At 38.9% G+C, this 17,110-nt stretch overlaps 1 protein-coding gene across 1 annotated transcript in view; it reads left to right on the top strand.

Moving 5' to 3' along the window:
* The first annotated feature begins 549 nt into the window (after nt 1-549).
* The window catches only part of CFAP97 (cilia and flagella associated protein 97), a 37,759-nt gene continuing 21,198 nt past the window's right edge, over nt 550-17,110 (top strand). The window contains exons 1-3 of the mRNA XM_043970650.1: nt 550-700; nt 8,932-9,497; nt 9,576-10,037. Of these exons, the coding sequence (XP_043826585.1) occupies nt 8,948-9,497; nt 9,576-10,037 (1,012 nt within the window). The 5' untranslated portion in view covers nt 550-700; nt 8,932-8,947. The remainder of the gene's footprint in view (nt 701-8,931; nt 9,498-9,575; nt 10,038-17,110) is intronic.

Genomic DNA, 17,110 nt, shown 5'->3' with positions numbered 1-17,110 from the left:
CGGGCATCGCGCGCCGCGCCCATCCCCCCGCCTCCGCGGCGCCCGAGCGCCCTTGAACCCGACGGTCGTCCTTGAACTTGACCCCCGCAACGCCGGCGCGGGCCCCTTTCCCCCAGCGGTTGCATTGACCTTGGCATTTGGCACCTGCTCTGAGACGCCCCCTAGGAGATTCGCGCGGGGGTGGCCCACGGGGCTGGGGCGGGGCGGGGCAAGCAGTCTGGAGAAACAGAGCCACGCCGGGTCCCCGCGAGCTCACCTTCCAGCGCACCGCGGCCTGCGGGCTCCATCCAGGTCTCATTTCTAGCCCCTCCGGCCTCGAGCTACACTTCCTTCGCTCGCCCCAGCAGCCGAAAGCTGGATCGCGCCGGCGCAGTCGCCGTTGCTCCCTCTCTCCGCCCACTCCGCTCTCCTCGCCCCTCTCTCCCGGGGCCCAGCGACCTCTGCATGAGCGCATGCGTACGGGCGCGAGGCGCGCGAAGCTGGGGAGGGCTGAAGAGCCGAGGGGGCGGGGCGGAGGGCGGCTGCGCGCGAGCTCGGAGGCGCCCCTGATGCGGCGCGAGCTGGCGGTGGCGGTAACGGCGGGGGTAACGGTCGGAACGGTCGCAACTGTCTCTTCGGCGGCGGCGGCGGCTCCTCCATGAGTACCCTCCTCGCCGGGCGCTCCCACCGGCCTCGCTCAGCCGTCCCTCGGGCTTTGGCGGTGGGTACCGGTTCCCTCGGCCTGAGGGAAGCAAGGCTGTGGGCACGGGCCTGGGCCGCGGGCGGGAGGTCGAAGGATGAAGGAGGAGGAGGTGGGGATGCTGCTGCCTCTAGCCGTGGTCAGGGAAGGAAGAACCCGGGACGAAAGGCCCTCCCCGCCCTGCTCATCCCCGCGCCCCTTTCCCCTCCCCCGGGGGGGCATTCGAAATTGGGGAAGACATTGAGGGGTTAGGCCGGCCGCCTTTTGAGAGGTAACGAGGTTCTTGCTTGGGGAGCTCCCCCAGCCAATTACATCATTTGAAACCGCTAAAGAATGGTAATTGACTTAAGGTGGCCCAGGTGGAACACTTTGTACAAACATCCTCCCCCCACCCCGAACGGTGATACATCCCCCGCCCCCACCTTCCCCCCTCCAGAAGGAGGCGCCGTCACATCTTATCAAAACACGGGTGGGTGGGGGGAGGACTTGGCATTTGAAAAAGAAAGGAAGGGAAGAAGCACTGATTTAATAGGCACCCCCTATATGCCAAGCACGGGTGCGAAGGGCTTTACAGATAAATCTTATTTGATCCCACACAGCTGCCCTGTGAAGTAGGTGGTTTGCTTAGCTTCATTTTTACAATTGAGGAAACTGAGGCAGGCAGAGGTTAAGTGAGTTGTGGACAGAGGCTTCACTGCTATTTAAGTGCCTGAGGCCGGATTTGAACTCCCATCTTCTTGATTCCAGGTTTAGGACTCTAGCTACTTCACCTAATTTTGCCTCCCCACCCCCCTCCAAAAAAAATTGGCTGGTTTTAAAATGTGTATGACTTGTTTCTGCCTGGCGATGTAAAGGCATGTTTAAAATAGTTACACAGGTGGGTATCTGGGTAGGATCTGCTTTCACCTTTTCACTGTATGTGGATGCACAGCACTTTTGGAAGAAGTAAGCCAAATTTAACTCCTTCCCATGATACCTGATGATGACAAAGGAGCTAATTCATTCCAAATTATTATTGGGCTTCCATGCCTAATATAAATACTAAATTGAGTCTCACCACTTTTTGTTTTGTTTTGTTTTGCGGGGCAATTGGGGTTAAGTGACTTGCCCAGGGTCACACAGCTAGTAAGTGTCGAGTGTCTGAGGCCGGATTTGAACTCAGGTACTCCAGAATCCAGGGCCGGTGCTTTATCCACTTCACCCCCTAGCCGCCCCTCACCACTTTTTTTTTTTTAAATAGTAAATTCTCTCAAAATATCAGTCGGTAGATTGAAATAAATCATAAAAGTTGTTTTTACAACTATGAACATATACAGATTTAGGATTAGGGAGAAAAGGAATTTTAGGAAATTAGGAATGTGACTATTTAGGGAATAAAAGTCAGATCCTAGTTCCAGCTCATAAAAATCTTATTGTTGGAAGGAATTTTAAAGGTCGTCTTAGTCCAGCACCCATTTTAGGAATCCTTTCTGTAGTATCCTTGAGGATCACTACCTCACCCATTCCTGGCCACATACATGGTGTATTGGAAAAGCACTGGACTTAAAGTCAAAGAACCTGTGTTCAAATGTCCACTTTGCTACCTGTACTTTGTGGCACTTTGGGGTTTAACCATTCCTCATTTAAAAAATGAGCTGTGTGGACTAAATGGTATCTTAGGATCCTATTGTTAGCTCTAAATCCTATGGCATTAGCAGACAATTCATTCTAATTTTTAAATGATTGCTGTTCCTTATATTAAACTAAAATCCGCTTCTTTGTAACTTCTCCCTGTAATCCACAGGTTATAGCTATACCTTGTTGGAACAATACAAGTCTTTTCTTTTTGTGTGTTTGCCCTTCAGATGTTGGAAGTCAGTTGCCGTGTTCTAATTTAAGCTCCTTTTCACTAGGCTTTCTTTCTGTTTTGTGTTTGTCCTTCAAATGGTTCTCAGAACTGCAGTGTTTCATCTGTATGCGTTGGAACTGTTACCTTCCCTTGTTATAGTAACAATATAAGGCTAATTTACGTCCATTAAATTATTTGATCCTCATAACAATTTGTCAAGTAGGTAGTGCCAAATATCCCCATTTTGTACCCTTTGAATGCAATATGGGGTTGGGGTATTTTTGGAGTGGAGGAGGTTGGCAAGGTCTGTTTGTTCATGTGTGAGCTTGTTCCACGTGAACTGTTGTTGTTAAGCCAGAATTACCCCCAGCCAGAATTCGTGCAATTAAAATTTTAATCTATAATAGTTGACATGCATTATTTCAACTCTCTTTTATCTTTGTATCTAATAATCTTTCATCTTTATATCTAATAGCTTGCAAGTCTCTTATACAGAGTACATGCTTAATAGACATTGAATTTTAAAATACCAATGCTTAACCCAGAGAAAAGATGAGAAAATAAAATTTGCTGCTTTTACAGAAGTGGGGGACTATGGACATAGAACATTGCATCCATCATATACTGTCAAGACTTTTTACATATTAGTTTTGTTGAACTGATTTTTCCCCTTTTTTGTTATGTGAGATAGTTTGTTGGATGGGAAGAATATATTTGGAAATGAAGGTGATGTTAAAATGAAATATCAATTTAAAAAAATACTGATATTTTCATGCAGCTTAAATACCTCTTCCAGCTTTGTGTCATCCACAAATTTGTTCTTGAGTTCTGTCACTAGACTTGTCCAAGGTTGCATAGTACTTAATATCTGAGATAGAATTGGATGAGATAAACTCTAAGGCCCCTTCCGACTCTAAAATTTTGGTTGTGTCAAGTATTACTATTTTGGGGGGCGAGGGTAGGGCAGTGAGGGTTAAGTGACTTGCCCAGGGTCACACAGCTAGTAAGTGTCAAGTGTCTGAGGCCATATTTGAATTCAGTTCCTCCTGAGCTTTATCCAATGTGCCACCTAGCTGCCCCAAGTTATTACTATTTTAAAAATATTGTTTCTATACAATAATTAAAGGGATTGTTTACAGCATTGAAGTTAATGTTGCCATAGTATTCATTGTATTATTTTCAGAGTTTAATTTTGAAATTGAAAGAAAATATCTTTTATAAACAGTAAGCTCTTTTTATCCTTTTCAGCCAAAAAATGGTGCTTTTCCATGTTTCCCTATAAAGCTAACTAGTTGTTTTATAAGAGCTGATATTAAACTATAAGGTCTTCTGCTAATTCAGAATTTGGAGAGAAAGTGTGGCTTAGTGGAAAGAGCACTAGTTTTGAACTTAGAGGGCCTTGGGTTTAAATCACAACTCTTCTACTTATTTCTTGTAGGTGACCCTAATTGAGTTATTTAATTTTTTTCAGCCTAAGTTTCTTCATCTTTAAAATGAGGCAGTTAGTTGGGCTAAATCAAAAGTTCTTTACCTTTTTGTGTCATGGACACCTTTGGCAGTCTGGTGAAGCCTGTGGAGCCCTTCTCATAATAATGGTTTTGAATATATAAAAGACCTAGGATTACACAATGATGCATTTATATTGAAATAAAGTTATAAAAACATATATATTTATTTTTAAACCATTTAATGGATTCTAAGCTAAACCTTCCCTCCTATTTAAACTCTGAAGTCCCACTCTAAATCTATGTATTAGCTGCTCCATGTAATGATCACTCTGAAGTTGTTTCTGGAATTAAGTTATTTTAGAACCAAATCATAGGAAGTGGCTCTCCTTATACAATCAACATTATGACATTCTGATATCATGAGATTCTTTAAAAAATATTTTAAATTCATTTAAAAATATGAATATATCATAATCATTTCAAAGAAGATTTGGGGATGGTAGAGAGGAAAAAGGTGTCATGAAACTGAATTTTCAGATGCTTTGAAATCACAGGCTAAATTGGAATTTTTAACTTTATTTTGTTTTGTTTTGTTTTTTGGTAAGGCAATTGGGGATAAGTGACTTGCCCAGGGTCACACAGCTAGTAAGTGTGTAAAGTGTCTGAGGCTAGATTTGAACTCAGGTCCTCCTGAATCCAGGGCCGGTGCTCTATCCACTGTGCTGAGTTAAACTGGGGGAAAGAAGTTAGAGACTCCAGGAAAGCAAATTCTGTCAGCATGCCCCTGAGATGGACATATTAAGCTTCCTGGCGTTGGCTCCCATTGCCCTTCTCATCAAAAATACTAGATTTAACAGTACAGCCTCTTTTCTACCCACTTCAGGTTTTGTGGTCAGAGGCTGGGGTTTATAGGAATCAGCTAATTAACTAAATTTTAATTTTTATTAAAGAATAAAATTTTAATCAACTAAATTAGTTGGACCTGTGACATAAACCATTAGTGTATGTGGATAGCCCTTTCGCAGTAATGCTTGGTCAGCTTCATTTTGGATGTCAATGAGACAAATTTATTATAGTAAACAGAGGAAGGATAGCTTTTTTTTTTCCTGTATGAAAGTCTACCTTCCCTACCTTCTACTCTACAATGTCTTGGAAATTCTCATTTTAAAGTGAATCAGAACAGTGTTTGTGACTAAAGATTCACTCCTGAATCATAAACATAAATATGACATAAAAGCAAAGATACAACTATAAACCCCCAGAAAGTAATAAAATTATTCTCCTTGTTCTGTATAATGTGGATAAATGAAGTTATACTTTTAATGATTATGTAGGAATTCTGTAGATACCTATTATGGTATAGATACCTATTATGGTATAGATACCCATTATGGTATAGATACCTACTATGGTATAGTTAGCATGTATAAAAACACTAATATATCATAAATTATATAGTCAATGTAATATACTAGCTATAATAGAAATAAAAGATCCAGTACTTCATCACTTTGGGCACTATATCAACCTTTTCACATGTTAGTAGATAATTTTCATAAGTTGCTTTGACCACAAAAATGCAGTTGAACCAAAACCAAAGTTTGCTAGAATGGACCTTAGGAGTCAGACAGCCATTCTGTGGGGAAAGAGATGAGTACTGTCCTTTGCCTTGGTGATGGTCCAGCTTGGTCAAACTAATTAATTACTAGCTATAGGATCTGCCAAAGCTTGTGCGTTGCCATCATAGCCTTAAAGAACTTCGATGAGACATGGGAATAGGACTTCAGTGGAAGAAGTATAATTTTAAAATAAGTGTTTAGTTGTTATTTTGTTTGCTGCCTAAAATTTTAGAAAGACTTTTTTGGAGTTTTGAATGACTCAGTTTCTTTGTAAGGCTATCTACAGAAATTTGATCTGGTATCTTTTTCCTTCATATATTTCCCTATAGCAAATAAAAGCTTTCTTAATTGTTTCATTGTTTCATTCAGTATCATTGTGGTTGGGTTTTGTTTGTTTTGTTTTTTGGTGGGGCAATGAGGGTTAAGTGACTTGCCCAGGGTCACACAGCTAGTAAGTGTCAAGTGTCTGAGGCTGGATTTAAACTCAGGTCCTCCTGAATCCAAGGCCAGTGCTTTATCCACTGTATCATACAAATTAATTTGAGAGAATGACCACTATTAAGAAGACTTGGTGGAGTTTTTAACAATATAAATTTTTTTACTGGTGGTTTCCCTAAAATTAGTCAATTTTCTATTCTTGTTGCTTTATTATTAATTTTAAACTTCATTCCTCTATAATTTCTTTACTGTCATTCTCTTCATCTCCCCTATTCTCTTTATTCCCTGTTATTGCCTTTAGTATTCTCAAGCTGTTTAACTCCTACCAATGCAGAGCGACATCTGCTCTGCAGTTTAAAGCCTTCTGCAGTTGTCTGCAGTATTGAGAGATTAGAAACTAGATTTGCCCCAGGGTCACACAACTCTGTGTGTGTGTGTGTGTGTGTGTGTGTGTGTGTGTGTGTGTGTGAGAGAGAGACAGAGACAGAGACAGAGACAGAGACAGAGACAGAGAGAGACAGATAGGCAGACAGACAAGGGGGGATGAGGTGGAAGGTAGACTTGAAACTAGGTCTGCCTAATTCTCAACACAACTCTGCTACACATCACACTGCCTTATTTTCAACATAATAGTTTCATCATTTTAAGTTCAATCAATAACATTTGAAATACAGGTTTGCATTTAAAAATTCTTTATTAAATTCTCAATTAAATTATTAAATTCTTTATTAAAATTGCTTAATTTCATCATTCCATAACTGCCTACTGGGGCAAACAGCCTTAAGCTAGGCTTTATTTCCCCTTTAGGAATTAGGCTTACCCTTTTGTACCAGTGTCTTTATCTTTGAAAATAGCATGGTAACTTTTTGGTATTGGGGAAAGATCACTGACAGTGGAGTCAGGGAACCTTGGTTTGAATGCCACTTACTACATACATGACCTTGGGCAAGTCATTTCCCTCACCTCAGCTTTACTTTTTTCATCTATAAAAAAAAGGAGTTTGGACTAGGTAGTATCTGAAGCCCCTTCCAGCTTTAGATCTGTGATCTTTTTTTATTCTTACTTTTTAATTTCCATAGAATGCTGAACATGCCTTTTCACAGTTCACTTCTAAAAAAGAAGATACTCATAGAAAAGAGCAAAAACCACCGTGGTATTCCTGAACTATGTATAGTAACCAGTAACTTCTGAAGTGAGTGAGGAAAAAAACAGCAGTAATCCTGTATCTTCTTTCCCTAGCTTTAGTGTTTGGGTTAAAATTGTATTAGCCTGCAGTTTTCAACTTTCTACACTAGATGGGGCCTGGTGGGAGAATTTAAAGTAAACTTCCAACTTTGAATAAGGTAAATTGCTTGGGAGAGAAATCACCTTACCTTTTCACAAAATGTAGTATTTACTTATGGTATATAAAATTACGAGGGTTTGGAGAGCAGGATTTTGTTGTTGTTGTTCAATTTGCTCCTTGCATTCATTCATAATACCATCTCTCCCCCAAAAAACTTATGGCCAACTTAAGGTGTTTTGTGGGGAATGAGATGGAGTGGAGTCCTTTGGTACATCAGGGCTGTATGTTTATAGGCCAAGTGTATAATTGTATTTCTCCCTTCTGGGCCCCTTGATAAATTTATTCGTTTCCAGTTTTTCATCTATCAGATACCTAATATGTGATAGGCACTGGGATGGGTGATAGGGTTGGAAAGACAAGAATAAAAAGGCCATTACCTTCTGTTGAGGGAAAGCATTATATACAGAAATAATTAAATGCAAAATATATGCTAAACAAATAGGAAGTAATTTGGGAAGGAAGAGAATTGATAACAACTGGGGAATCAGGAAAACTCAGGCAGGAGGTGGTACTTAAGCTGAACTTTGAACTGAGCTTGGGAAGGGAGGGAAGAGGCTTTTGTATAACTATTGTTTTATATGTGTGTGCATGTGTATAGATATGGATCTCTTTATATAATACATATCATTATACCATTTGATCTTCACAAACAATCCTGGGAGGTAGATTCTGTTATTATCCCCATTTTATAATTGAGAAAACTGAGGCTGACAAAGATTAAGTGATTTTTCCAGGGACCTATAGTCAGTAAGTGCCTGAGACCAGGTCTTTCTGACTCCATTCCCAGCACTCCATGCATTCTCGAACCACCCTATTGGCCGAGTATCATCCCTTGAAAGCACATTTCCTGCATTGCCTGTGCTTAGGCCTAGAGGATGAAAATGGAACGTCCTGAATGAGGAACAGCCAAAAGGCCAGCATGACTGGAAATGTAATCTGAAATAAGTCTGGAAAGCTAAGTTGAAGTCAGACTGTGAAATTCATTGGCAAGTCAGATACCCCAGGCCAAAAGGGTGCTTGTAACTGTTTGTGCTTTCTGTGGCAGTGCATTGTTCTTATTGTCTGAAAGTCTCAATATCTTCCTGATTTACTAATAGGAAGTGACTTGGATACTGTCAGCAGTATATCCTGTGTTGTAATTTATTGTTTGAAATAATCAGATAAAAATTCAGAGTCTCTACTTCATATTTATAAACAGTAATTATTTGAAAGCCAAACTATATTAAAAGAATTACCGGGGCAGCTAGGTGGTGCAGTGGATAGAGCACTGGCCCTAGAGTCAGGAGTACCTGAGTTCAAATCCGGCCTCAGACACTTAACACTTACTAGCTGTGTGGCCCTGGGCAAGTCACTTAACCCCAACTGCCTCACTAAAAAAAAAAAAAAAGAATTACCAGCTTTTTTATGTATATAGTAAACATCAGATTGAGAAAAATACAAAATTACTTAAGAGAGCCAACTTATTTAAGCATAGCATTTACAATATAGAAATACAACTGGGGTATGGTGGCATTATGGAGCCTCCTGTTTGGAAAATTACTTTGTTCTGATAGTAACACTTTCTACTTTCTCAGGAATATCTTTGCTGTTATGGACCAGTATGGAGATATGTCAGAAGGTGATTCTGATGGAGAAGAAAAGAAATATAGAAGTAGTATTTCACCAGTTGACGAGCAATTTGACAAACATGGGAAAAAAGAAATGGATGCAGAAAATTTAGATCTTGAATTGGGTTCACTTAACAAGAAAGATTGTGTTATTGAGAAGAAAAATGAAGGGAAAGAGAAAACACCTTCAGAAGATCATGCCTTAGAAAACTGTACTGGAATATCTTCATCCTCATCAAATTCAGGATCAATACCTTCAGAAGATCCTGCCTTAGAAAACTGTACTGGAATATCTTCATCCTCATCAAATTCGGGATCAATACCTTCAGAAGATCCTGCCTTAGAAAACTGTACTGGAATATCTTCATCCTCATCAAATTCGGGATCAAAGAGTATATGTAGTACTTCATCAACAGTAAAAATACATTTAACCATTCCAATCCCTCAAATAGTAAGAGGAGAAGATGATTATTGTACAGATGGAGAAGAGAGCAGTGATGACGGGAAAAGGCATCCTATCAGATCCAAGTCAGGTAAGCCATCTAATAATTTTAAAAAGTGCACAAGTAAAAAATATAACAAAATCAGTTCTTCCTCCTCATCTTGTACAGGTACAGATACAGATTATTCAGCTACCGAATCTGACATCTGTCTCTCTGATTCATCTCAATCGTCTTCAAAGAAAAGTGCACCTGATTTAGCTCTGCTGTCTCCAAAACAAAAATGCAAATCAGGAAAGTCAACAGAAGCACCGTCCATAAATTCTAAACCAAAACTTGGCGAATTAACAGGAGAATCTGAAGATACTGTGACTGATGTAACTCCTTTATCAACTCCAGACATCAGCCCTATTCAGTCTTTTGAACTGGCGGCATCAAATGATCAGGAAACAAAAGTAAAAAGGCAAGAAAATGTGAGCCAAGAAACAAAATATCTGAAATCAGCCAGAGTAGGGAAAGACAAAAATGGATCTAGTCTCACCTCTAAAGCACTCTCGTTAAAATCCAACTTGGACAACAGATATAAACAAGAAGTCTTGCATGATACACTGGACCGGAATCAGCTTTTAAAAGGTAATTTTCCTAAAAAAAATTAGTAATAAAATTTAATTTCATGCTTTAAACTAAAATTTAATTAGATGTTTGCATTTAAATCTCTTGTGATAAACTTGTACTAATTTGTTTATATTTTAGTGTTAAAGTTTCTATAACACTTATTTTTCCTATTTCAAATTTATCATGGAAAAAATCTATTTTGGAATATGATGACCCCAAAGCTATCAGGTTTACACATTTGTGGTTCTTTTTTGGGCTTCATGCACTACAAATGAGCGGGCATGGTCTTTACCCATTTCTGAGTTTGTAGTTAGAGTGGACAGTAATGATTTAGGCAAACAAAATATAGACTCCTAATACTTTAGAACTGGATGAGACCTCAAAAATCATCAGTTTCAAATTTATTTTACAGTCGGCAGAAACTAAGACTCAGGTCTGTGGAACTTGTCCAGAGTCAGCATGGCTAGTAAGGGACAGAATGAGAATTTAGACTTGTAGTTTGATTACTGTCCTTTCCACTGTATCTTACTACCACAAAAAATGGCAACTATAATCTTGGGCAGTATCAGAACACAGGTAGCTAGAGAAAAAATTATTTAACATTTAACTACTTAGTTAAAAGTATAACTAAAACATTTTAAGTTGTTTTAGATCATATGTATATTTTAAGTTAAAGCCCAAGAGTTTTCTTTAAAGGATTCTAGATGACAAATAAACTTTTGATTTGTTGGAAATTTTTTTTTCAATTAAAATGTTTTGTTGTAAGTAGTCCTATTTATCACAAAAGATAGTTTTTTAGGGGCAGCTAGATGGTGCAGTGGATAGAGCACCGGCCCTGGAGTCAGGAGTACCTGAGTTCAGGTCAGGCCTCAGACATTTAACACTTACTAGCTGTGTGACCCTGGGCAAGTCACTTAACCCCAACTGTCCCACTAAAACAAAACAAAACAAAACAAACAAACTAAAAAACAAAAGATAGTTTTTTAAAAAACAAAAAGATATGATGGGACTTTCAGACAATATCTGAAAATCAAGAGTTTTTAAAGCTAGTTTAGGAAGGAAAGAATACAAATTATTCTATCTTCCTTTTAAATTCATATAAGAGTTCTTGGAAGTTGAAGTTCTCTTTAGAGATGAAAACTTTTCTTTTTTTTGTGGGGGTGGGGCAATGAGGGTTAAGTGACTTGCCCCCAGGGTCACACAGCTAGTAAGTGTCAAGTGTCTGAGGCCGGATTTGAACTCAGGTCCTCCTGACTCCAGGGCCATTGCTCTATCCACTGTGTATGGGGCAAATTGCCTCAGTTTACCCAAATAACTCGAGGAGACCACCAAGTCAAGCAGAGACAGATTTATTACTTTCCCATGGGAATGGGCAAATTCAATGCCTGAGCCGCGCTAGCTAATACATGCCTTGACCTTTTATAGGGAAAGTCCCCACGCACACTAGGGCGAGCTCACATTCTAACATCCAATCCTGTCTCACCCAGGGTGCGTGTTTAGCTCATGATCAATGTATGGAGACATGCATACGTGTTCCAGGAACAAGGGGGAAAAGGGGAGGGGGAACAAGGTCAAACCAAAGGAAGAGGAAACAGGGGAGTGACAGTCAGATGTTTCAGATCTCACAGTTCCCACTGACTCCCCTCTCCCGACCCCTGTCTCTAAAGATATTCAACCTGAATAACAGGAAGAGTCACTCAGGTGCTTCAGCATTGTTCTGTAGTCGTGTTAATTCTAGAAGGACAACAGGATTAAAATTTATCTTCGACTATGTTGGGAAGAAAAGAATAATCCATTGTTGGGACCCCAGGGCCAAGGGGATTCCGCTCTGAGAAAAAGAGACATGTCACTTAACATCTGGTCTCAACTTAATTGCTGCATCCTGTGCTGAGCCCTGTCCTTTCTTCTTGAGTCCTGAGTATTGAATTGGTGGGCAAACTCCCTGACCCACTCAACAGGGACTGGGGTTCTGACACATGATGGATTTCAGACAAAACTAATATGTAGCTGACAAGTGAGGAGACTGAGCAGAAGTAAAAATACTGTTAATTGGCAATAAAACTTAAAGGAGACAGTGAGAATTTGACAAGCAATAAACTTCTAAAAGAACTATACTGGGGCAGGGCTGGGTACCTTCCAGACCCCATCCTCAGAGTTTAATTTGACTCAAATCCATAATCATCTCATACAACTGCACCACCTAGCTGCCCCAAGATCAAAACTTTTCAATAGATAGTATATGAAGCACAGCTTAACAAGAACAACAACAAAAAAGATTTGCCTGACCTAGTTGCTTTTGTTAGTCTTTGTGAATATAAAACATACATTATAGGGAGTGGCTAGGTGGCGAAGTGGATAAAGCACCGGCCCTGGATTCAGGAGTTCCTGAGTTCAAATCCGGCCTCAGACACTTGACACTTACTAGCTGTGTGACCTTGGGCAAGTCACTTAACCCCCATTGCCCAGAAAAACAAAACAAAAAAACACATTATATTTTACTTGGAACCAAAGAACTAATTTGAGCATAGTATTTAAATGTGTATGCAGACTATATAGAAATTTCCCTGCCCCTTAAATATACATGTAAATTAGCCCTTATTCAAGTTTTCAAGGTTTTTTTGTTTGTTTGTTTTGTTTTTGGTGAGGCAATTGGGGTTAAGTGACTTGCCCAGGGTCACACAGCTAGTAAATGTTAAGTGTCTGAGGCTGGATTTGAATTCGGGTCCTCCTGACTCCCTGGCCAGTGCTCTATCCACTGTGCCTCCTAGCTGCCCCTCATTCAAGTTTATCTCTTTGGTTAAGGTAAAATATCTTATATCTATGTTAATTTTTTCAAAATTGGCAATCACTTTTTCTAATATCATTCATATTTTCGTAATGGATTAGAAAAATCTCATCTGCCATTTAAAACTTAAGTAATACAATTTTAAAACCTATCAGTATTTGATTGGACTGATTTTTTTTTTAATTTTTTTACTGAATTTTTTAAGCACTAAACAAAGCTTTCATTTAGGAAAAATGGAGATAAAGTCTATGCAATAATATATCTAACTAGAAGATCCAGTTCAGATGTTCATTACAGAGCACTGTGTAAACTGTAATTTCTGCCTTCTCATGTGATTATTATAATAATATAATTAGCATTTCTACAGCACTTAACTAGTAATTCATCCCTGTACCTCTTTTCCTCTCTTAGTTACAGTAAAGATTAGTAAGTGCTCAAAAAGCCAGATCACAAAGAAAGCTAGAGACTAGACAAGGACTAGAAATTGACAGGGAAGCTATATAATAATTGGACTGTAAAATGCATTTGCTTTTGTGTGATAGATATGATTGGATACTTATTAACATCTTAAATGTATTATTTTGTTAAATTACATTTTCATAATCAGATGCATTTTATAGAATTTTAGAACTGGAAGGGGCCTCCAAGAGCTTATACTTCTGCCCACTTACTTTACAAATGAAGTCCCGAAGAAGGAAGCCATGTTGTGTGAGGTCACACAGACCCCAGTGCTTTGAGTCTCTGCCACTTCTTCTCCCCTCCCTTCATCTGCCTTGTGCTACATCTTGTGAAGGTTATTTTTCATTGTATACCTTATTTGTCTTTTCACATAGATCACATTTTTAAAGGTCTAGATTGTATCATTTAAGTTCATTCTTAACAGAGCCAGAAGTAAAACCCACATCCTTTGACTACTGGTCTGTTCTTCCAGGAGACACATAGGACCGTTTATTTTCTCCAGTCCTTTAATCCCGAAGTTCAGTATTGGAAGAAGTGATTAAAAAAAGAAAGCCTATATTTTAGGCCCAAGACCCACACCATAGTTGTAACTACCACATTTCATCAGAGCTGAGCCTTTCAGAAGTCCCTATTTTGTTACCTATGCTCTGCCACCTCTAGAGCAGGTTGAACCCTCATTAGGTTGATTTTAGCCATTCTGTGGCTACATCCCGTATTCGAATAACTCCCAAATCTCTGTCATCAGACTAGTCCTCAAACTCTATTACCTTCAGTTTGCTCAGTGTATGTTTCCCTTTGGATGGTGAGTTACTCAAACTTACTATGTTGAAAACTCGTTTTCTGTGGGAGTTCTATATAGCATATTCTCCCAACTTACCGCTACTTATGAATTGTACCACCTATCTCCTAGTCACATGCACTTGAAATCATGGGATGATCTTTGACTTAATATTTTCTTTCCCCAAATTTAGACAGGTACAACTTTAATTCTTCTCTTAATATGTCTCTACTTCATTCTCTTATCTTTCCACTGCTAGAACTCTAATCCATCCCTCTGCTTAATGAGCTATATGACCAACTCAGTATTACTTTAATCTTTCTAAATCTATAGATTCTTTTGTATAGCCTATCTTGCCATAAGTAAGAATGGACCCTGAGTGGCCAGTGTTTCTATTGCATATTTCTTACAGGGGTCTCAAATATAATCAAAGGTTAAGAATATTGGGATTTAAAAAAAAATTGATTTCTAACTACCTTACCATAAACTCAGTAGTAGGTGGTTACTAGCAAGAATTTATTTTAGAACATTTTTTAAATTACTTTTTTTCTTTCCAATTCTTCATTACCACTTTGTTACTTTGGTTTATATATAAATATATGTATAGGACCTTTATGCTTTTGACCTCCTTTATGTATATTCCTCTTACTGGGATAAATGGCCATTTAGTCATTGAAAGATTATCTGTAAATATTGAAAGTGTATATTTTGACAACTTCATTTTTAGACTTTCTTTTTTTTTTTTAGTGAGGCAATTGGGGTTAAGTGACTTGCCCAAGGTCACACAGCTATTAAGTGTTAAGTGTCTGAGGCTGGATTTGAACTCAGGTACTCCTGACTCCAGGGCCAGTGCTCGATCCACTGCACCACCTAGCTGCCCCACAATTTTTAGACTTTCATTAAAAGCATCTAAGACATATTGCCATGTATAAAACACCTGTCTGTACTATATTGCTGTAATTCATTGATTACAAGACCTGGTTTTAGAATTTGAAGGGTATATTTTCAATACATTGGCCTTTTGGTGCAGTGGATAGAAGTAGATTGAGTTGTGATCTTCCCTTTAACACTTGCCTCTGATACAGGACTGGCCCTGTAAACCTGGGCAAGTCCATTTTTACTTCTCGCTTGCCCCCAGGGATATCTCTAAGACACTCCCCTTTAAAGAAATTTAGGGCTGCATGGGAGCAATATCTACATCAGGAGGTTCCTAATTTGACTCATAGCTCCAGATATAGGTGACTTTAAAGATGTTAAGAAATACAAAGCAAGTATTCATGGTCGGTCTTTACATTCTTCTCAAATAATAATAATTTTAAATACCAGGATCTGTTCTCTTCGTTGTAGTCTCCTTTAAATTTGGAAAAGGAATAAGTAATTATTCCTATAGATGTGGGTCAAGGGATAGGGGTGGGAGAGTGGCAGACCATTCATTCTCTCATTCTGAGAAATAGCCAGGAGAAGGGTTACATAAAAGTTATTTGCCTAAATCCATTCCTTTAGTGACACTGTGTCTTGTTCCTGCTTCTTCCTGGCCTCATAATGTGGTGTTCCCCAATTTTTGTCCTTGCCCTATTATTCTATATATTCTTCCTGGTAATCTTATTCACTTTCATAGCTTTAGGCAAATGACTTCCAATACAGATGGCTTGCTCAGTCCTGAGCTCCACTCCCCTGTTTCCAACTGCTTACAACAACAGCTTCACCTGGGTGTACCCATTGGTACCTCAAACTCAGCATTTTCCATGACCAAAATGTAATGCCTTTCCTTCTAGACCTGCACTCATCTAGTCTACATTCTACATTATAAACTTTGAAGTGTTCTTTGACTTTCATTTCTCCTTCACCTCTCAAAATTAATCATTTACTAAAGGCCTACCACTTCTCCCTCTGCTGCTTCTCTACTATCTAACTCTTCCCCTCCATTCCCCTTTCTACTTAGAGTACGAGTTCTTCACCTCCCACTTGGACAATTGCATTGGGCTCCCAGTGGACTTTATGCCTCCAATCTTTTCCTTCACTATAATTGATATTTTATACTGCTGCCAGACTTAATTTGCCTGGTGGAGAAATATGATCGTACCCTTCTTTGGCTCAAAATTTTTCATTGTCTTCCCTTTGCTTACTGAGTAAAGGTCTTGAGCCTGAATTTCTGACAAACTTCTTTTTAGCTTTATTTTATATGACTCCTATCTACCTTAACTCCAGCCAAACTGAAATTTGCTTGTTCCATGCCATTCTCTATCCCTAGAGTGTACTTTCTTCTCTTTCTGGCTATGAAATTCCTGCCCATCTTTTTCTGTTTCCTTTTAAAAATTCTAAACTTAAATACCAAATAAAATAAGCATTTCCATATAGAAAGTAGAACAGAAGAGGATTCTACATAAAATTGCATCTCTCTATTACATAGAGTTGTTTTGGGGGTATGTTTTGGGTTTTGGGGTTTTTTTAAATGATGAATTTAACATGTAACATGTGCATTGTATTATTGTTATAGTATAGTTTTCCTCGTTCTGCTCACTTTATTCTGCATCATTTTATACAGATCTTTTCTTTCTCTAAAACCATTCATTTAGTTATTTCTTATGATACAATAATATTCCATTATGTTTATCACCATAGTTTGGCCTTGATGCAATTATGGGTATCACTTTAGTTTCCAGATTTTACTAGTGTAAAATAGCTACTATAAGTAATTTTGTATATGTAGCTCATTTCCTTTTTGATCTCTTTGGAGTTTTGATGTATTAGAAGTATCATTGGGTCAAAAGCATGCCCAGTTGACCAACTTGGGACCTAGTTACAAATGCATTTACAGAATGGCTAGACCAATTCACAGCTCTACTAACAATGAAGTAATGTACCTATGTTCCTGCAGCTCCTCCAACATTTGTTTTTTTCCTTTTCTTTTCTGTTCTCTCTTGGTGGGGGGGGGGTGGATAATTTGATAAGTATGTGGTAAAACCTCAGAGTTGCTTTATTTTTCATTTCTATAATTATTAGCGATTTGGAGCATTTTTTTATGCGGATCCTTTGACTGCTCACATCTTTTAAAGCCCAATTAAAATC

Source organism: Dromiciops gliroides, chromosome 6, assembly GCF_019393635.1.
Source record: "Dromiciops gliroides isolate mDroGli1 chromosome 6, mDroGli1.pri, whole genome shotgun sequence".
Lineage (NCBI taxonomy): Eukaryota > Metazoa > Chordata > Mammalia > Microbiotheria > Microbiotheriidae > Dromiciops > Dromiciops gliroides.
Note: the sequence above shows the minus strand (reverse complement) of the source record. Positions and strands in the feature narration are given on the sequence as shown.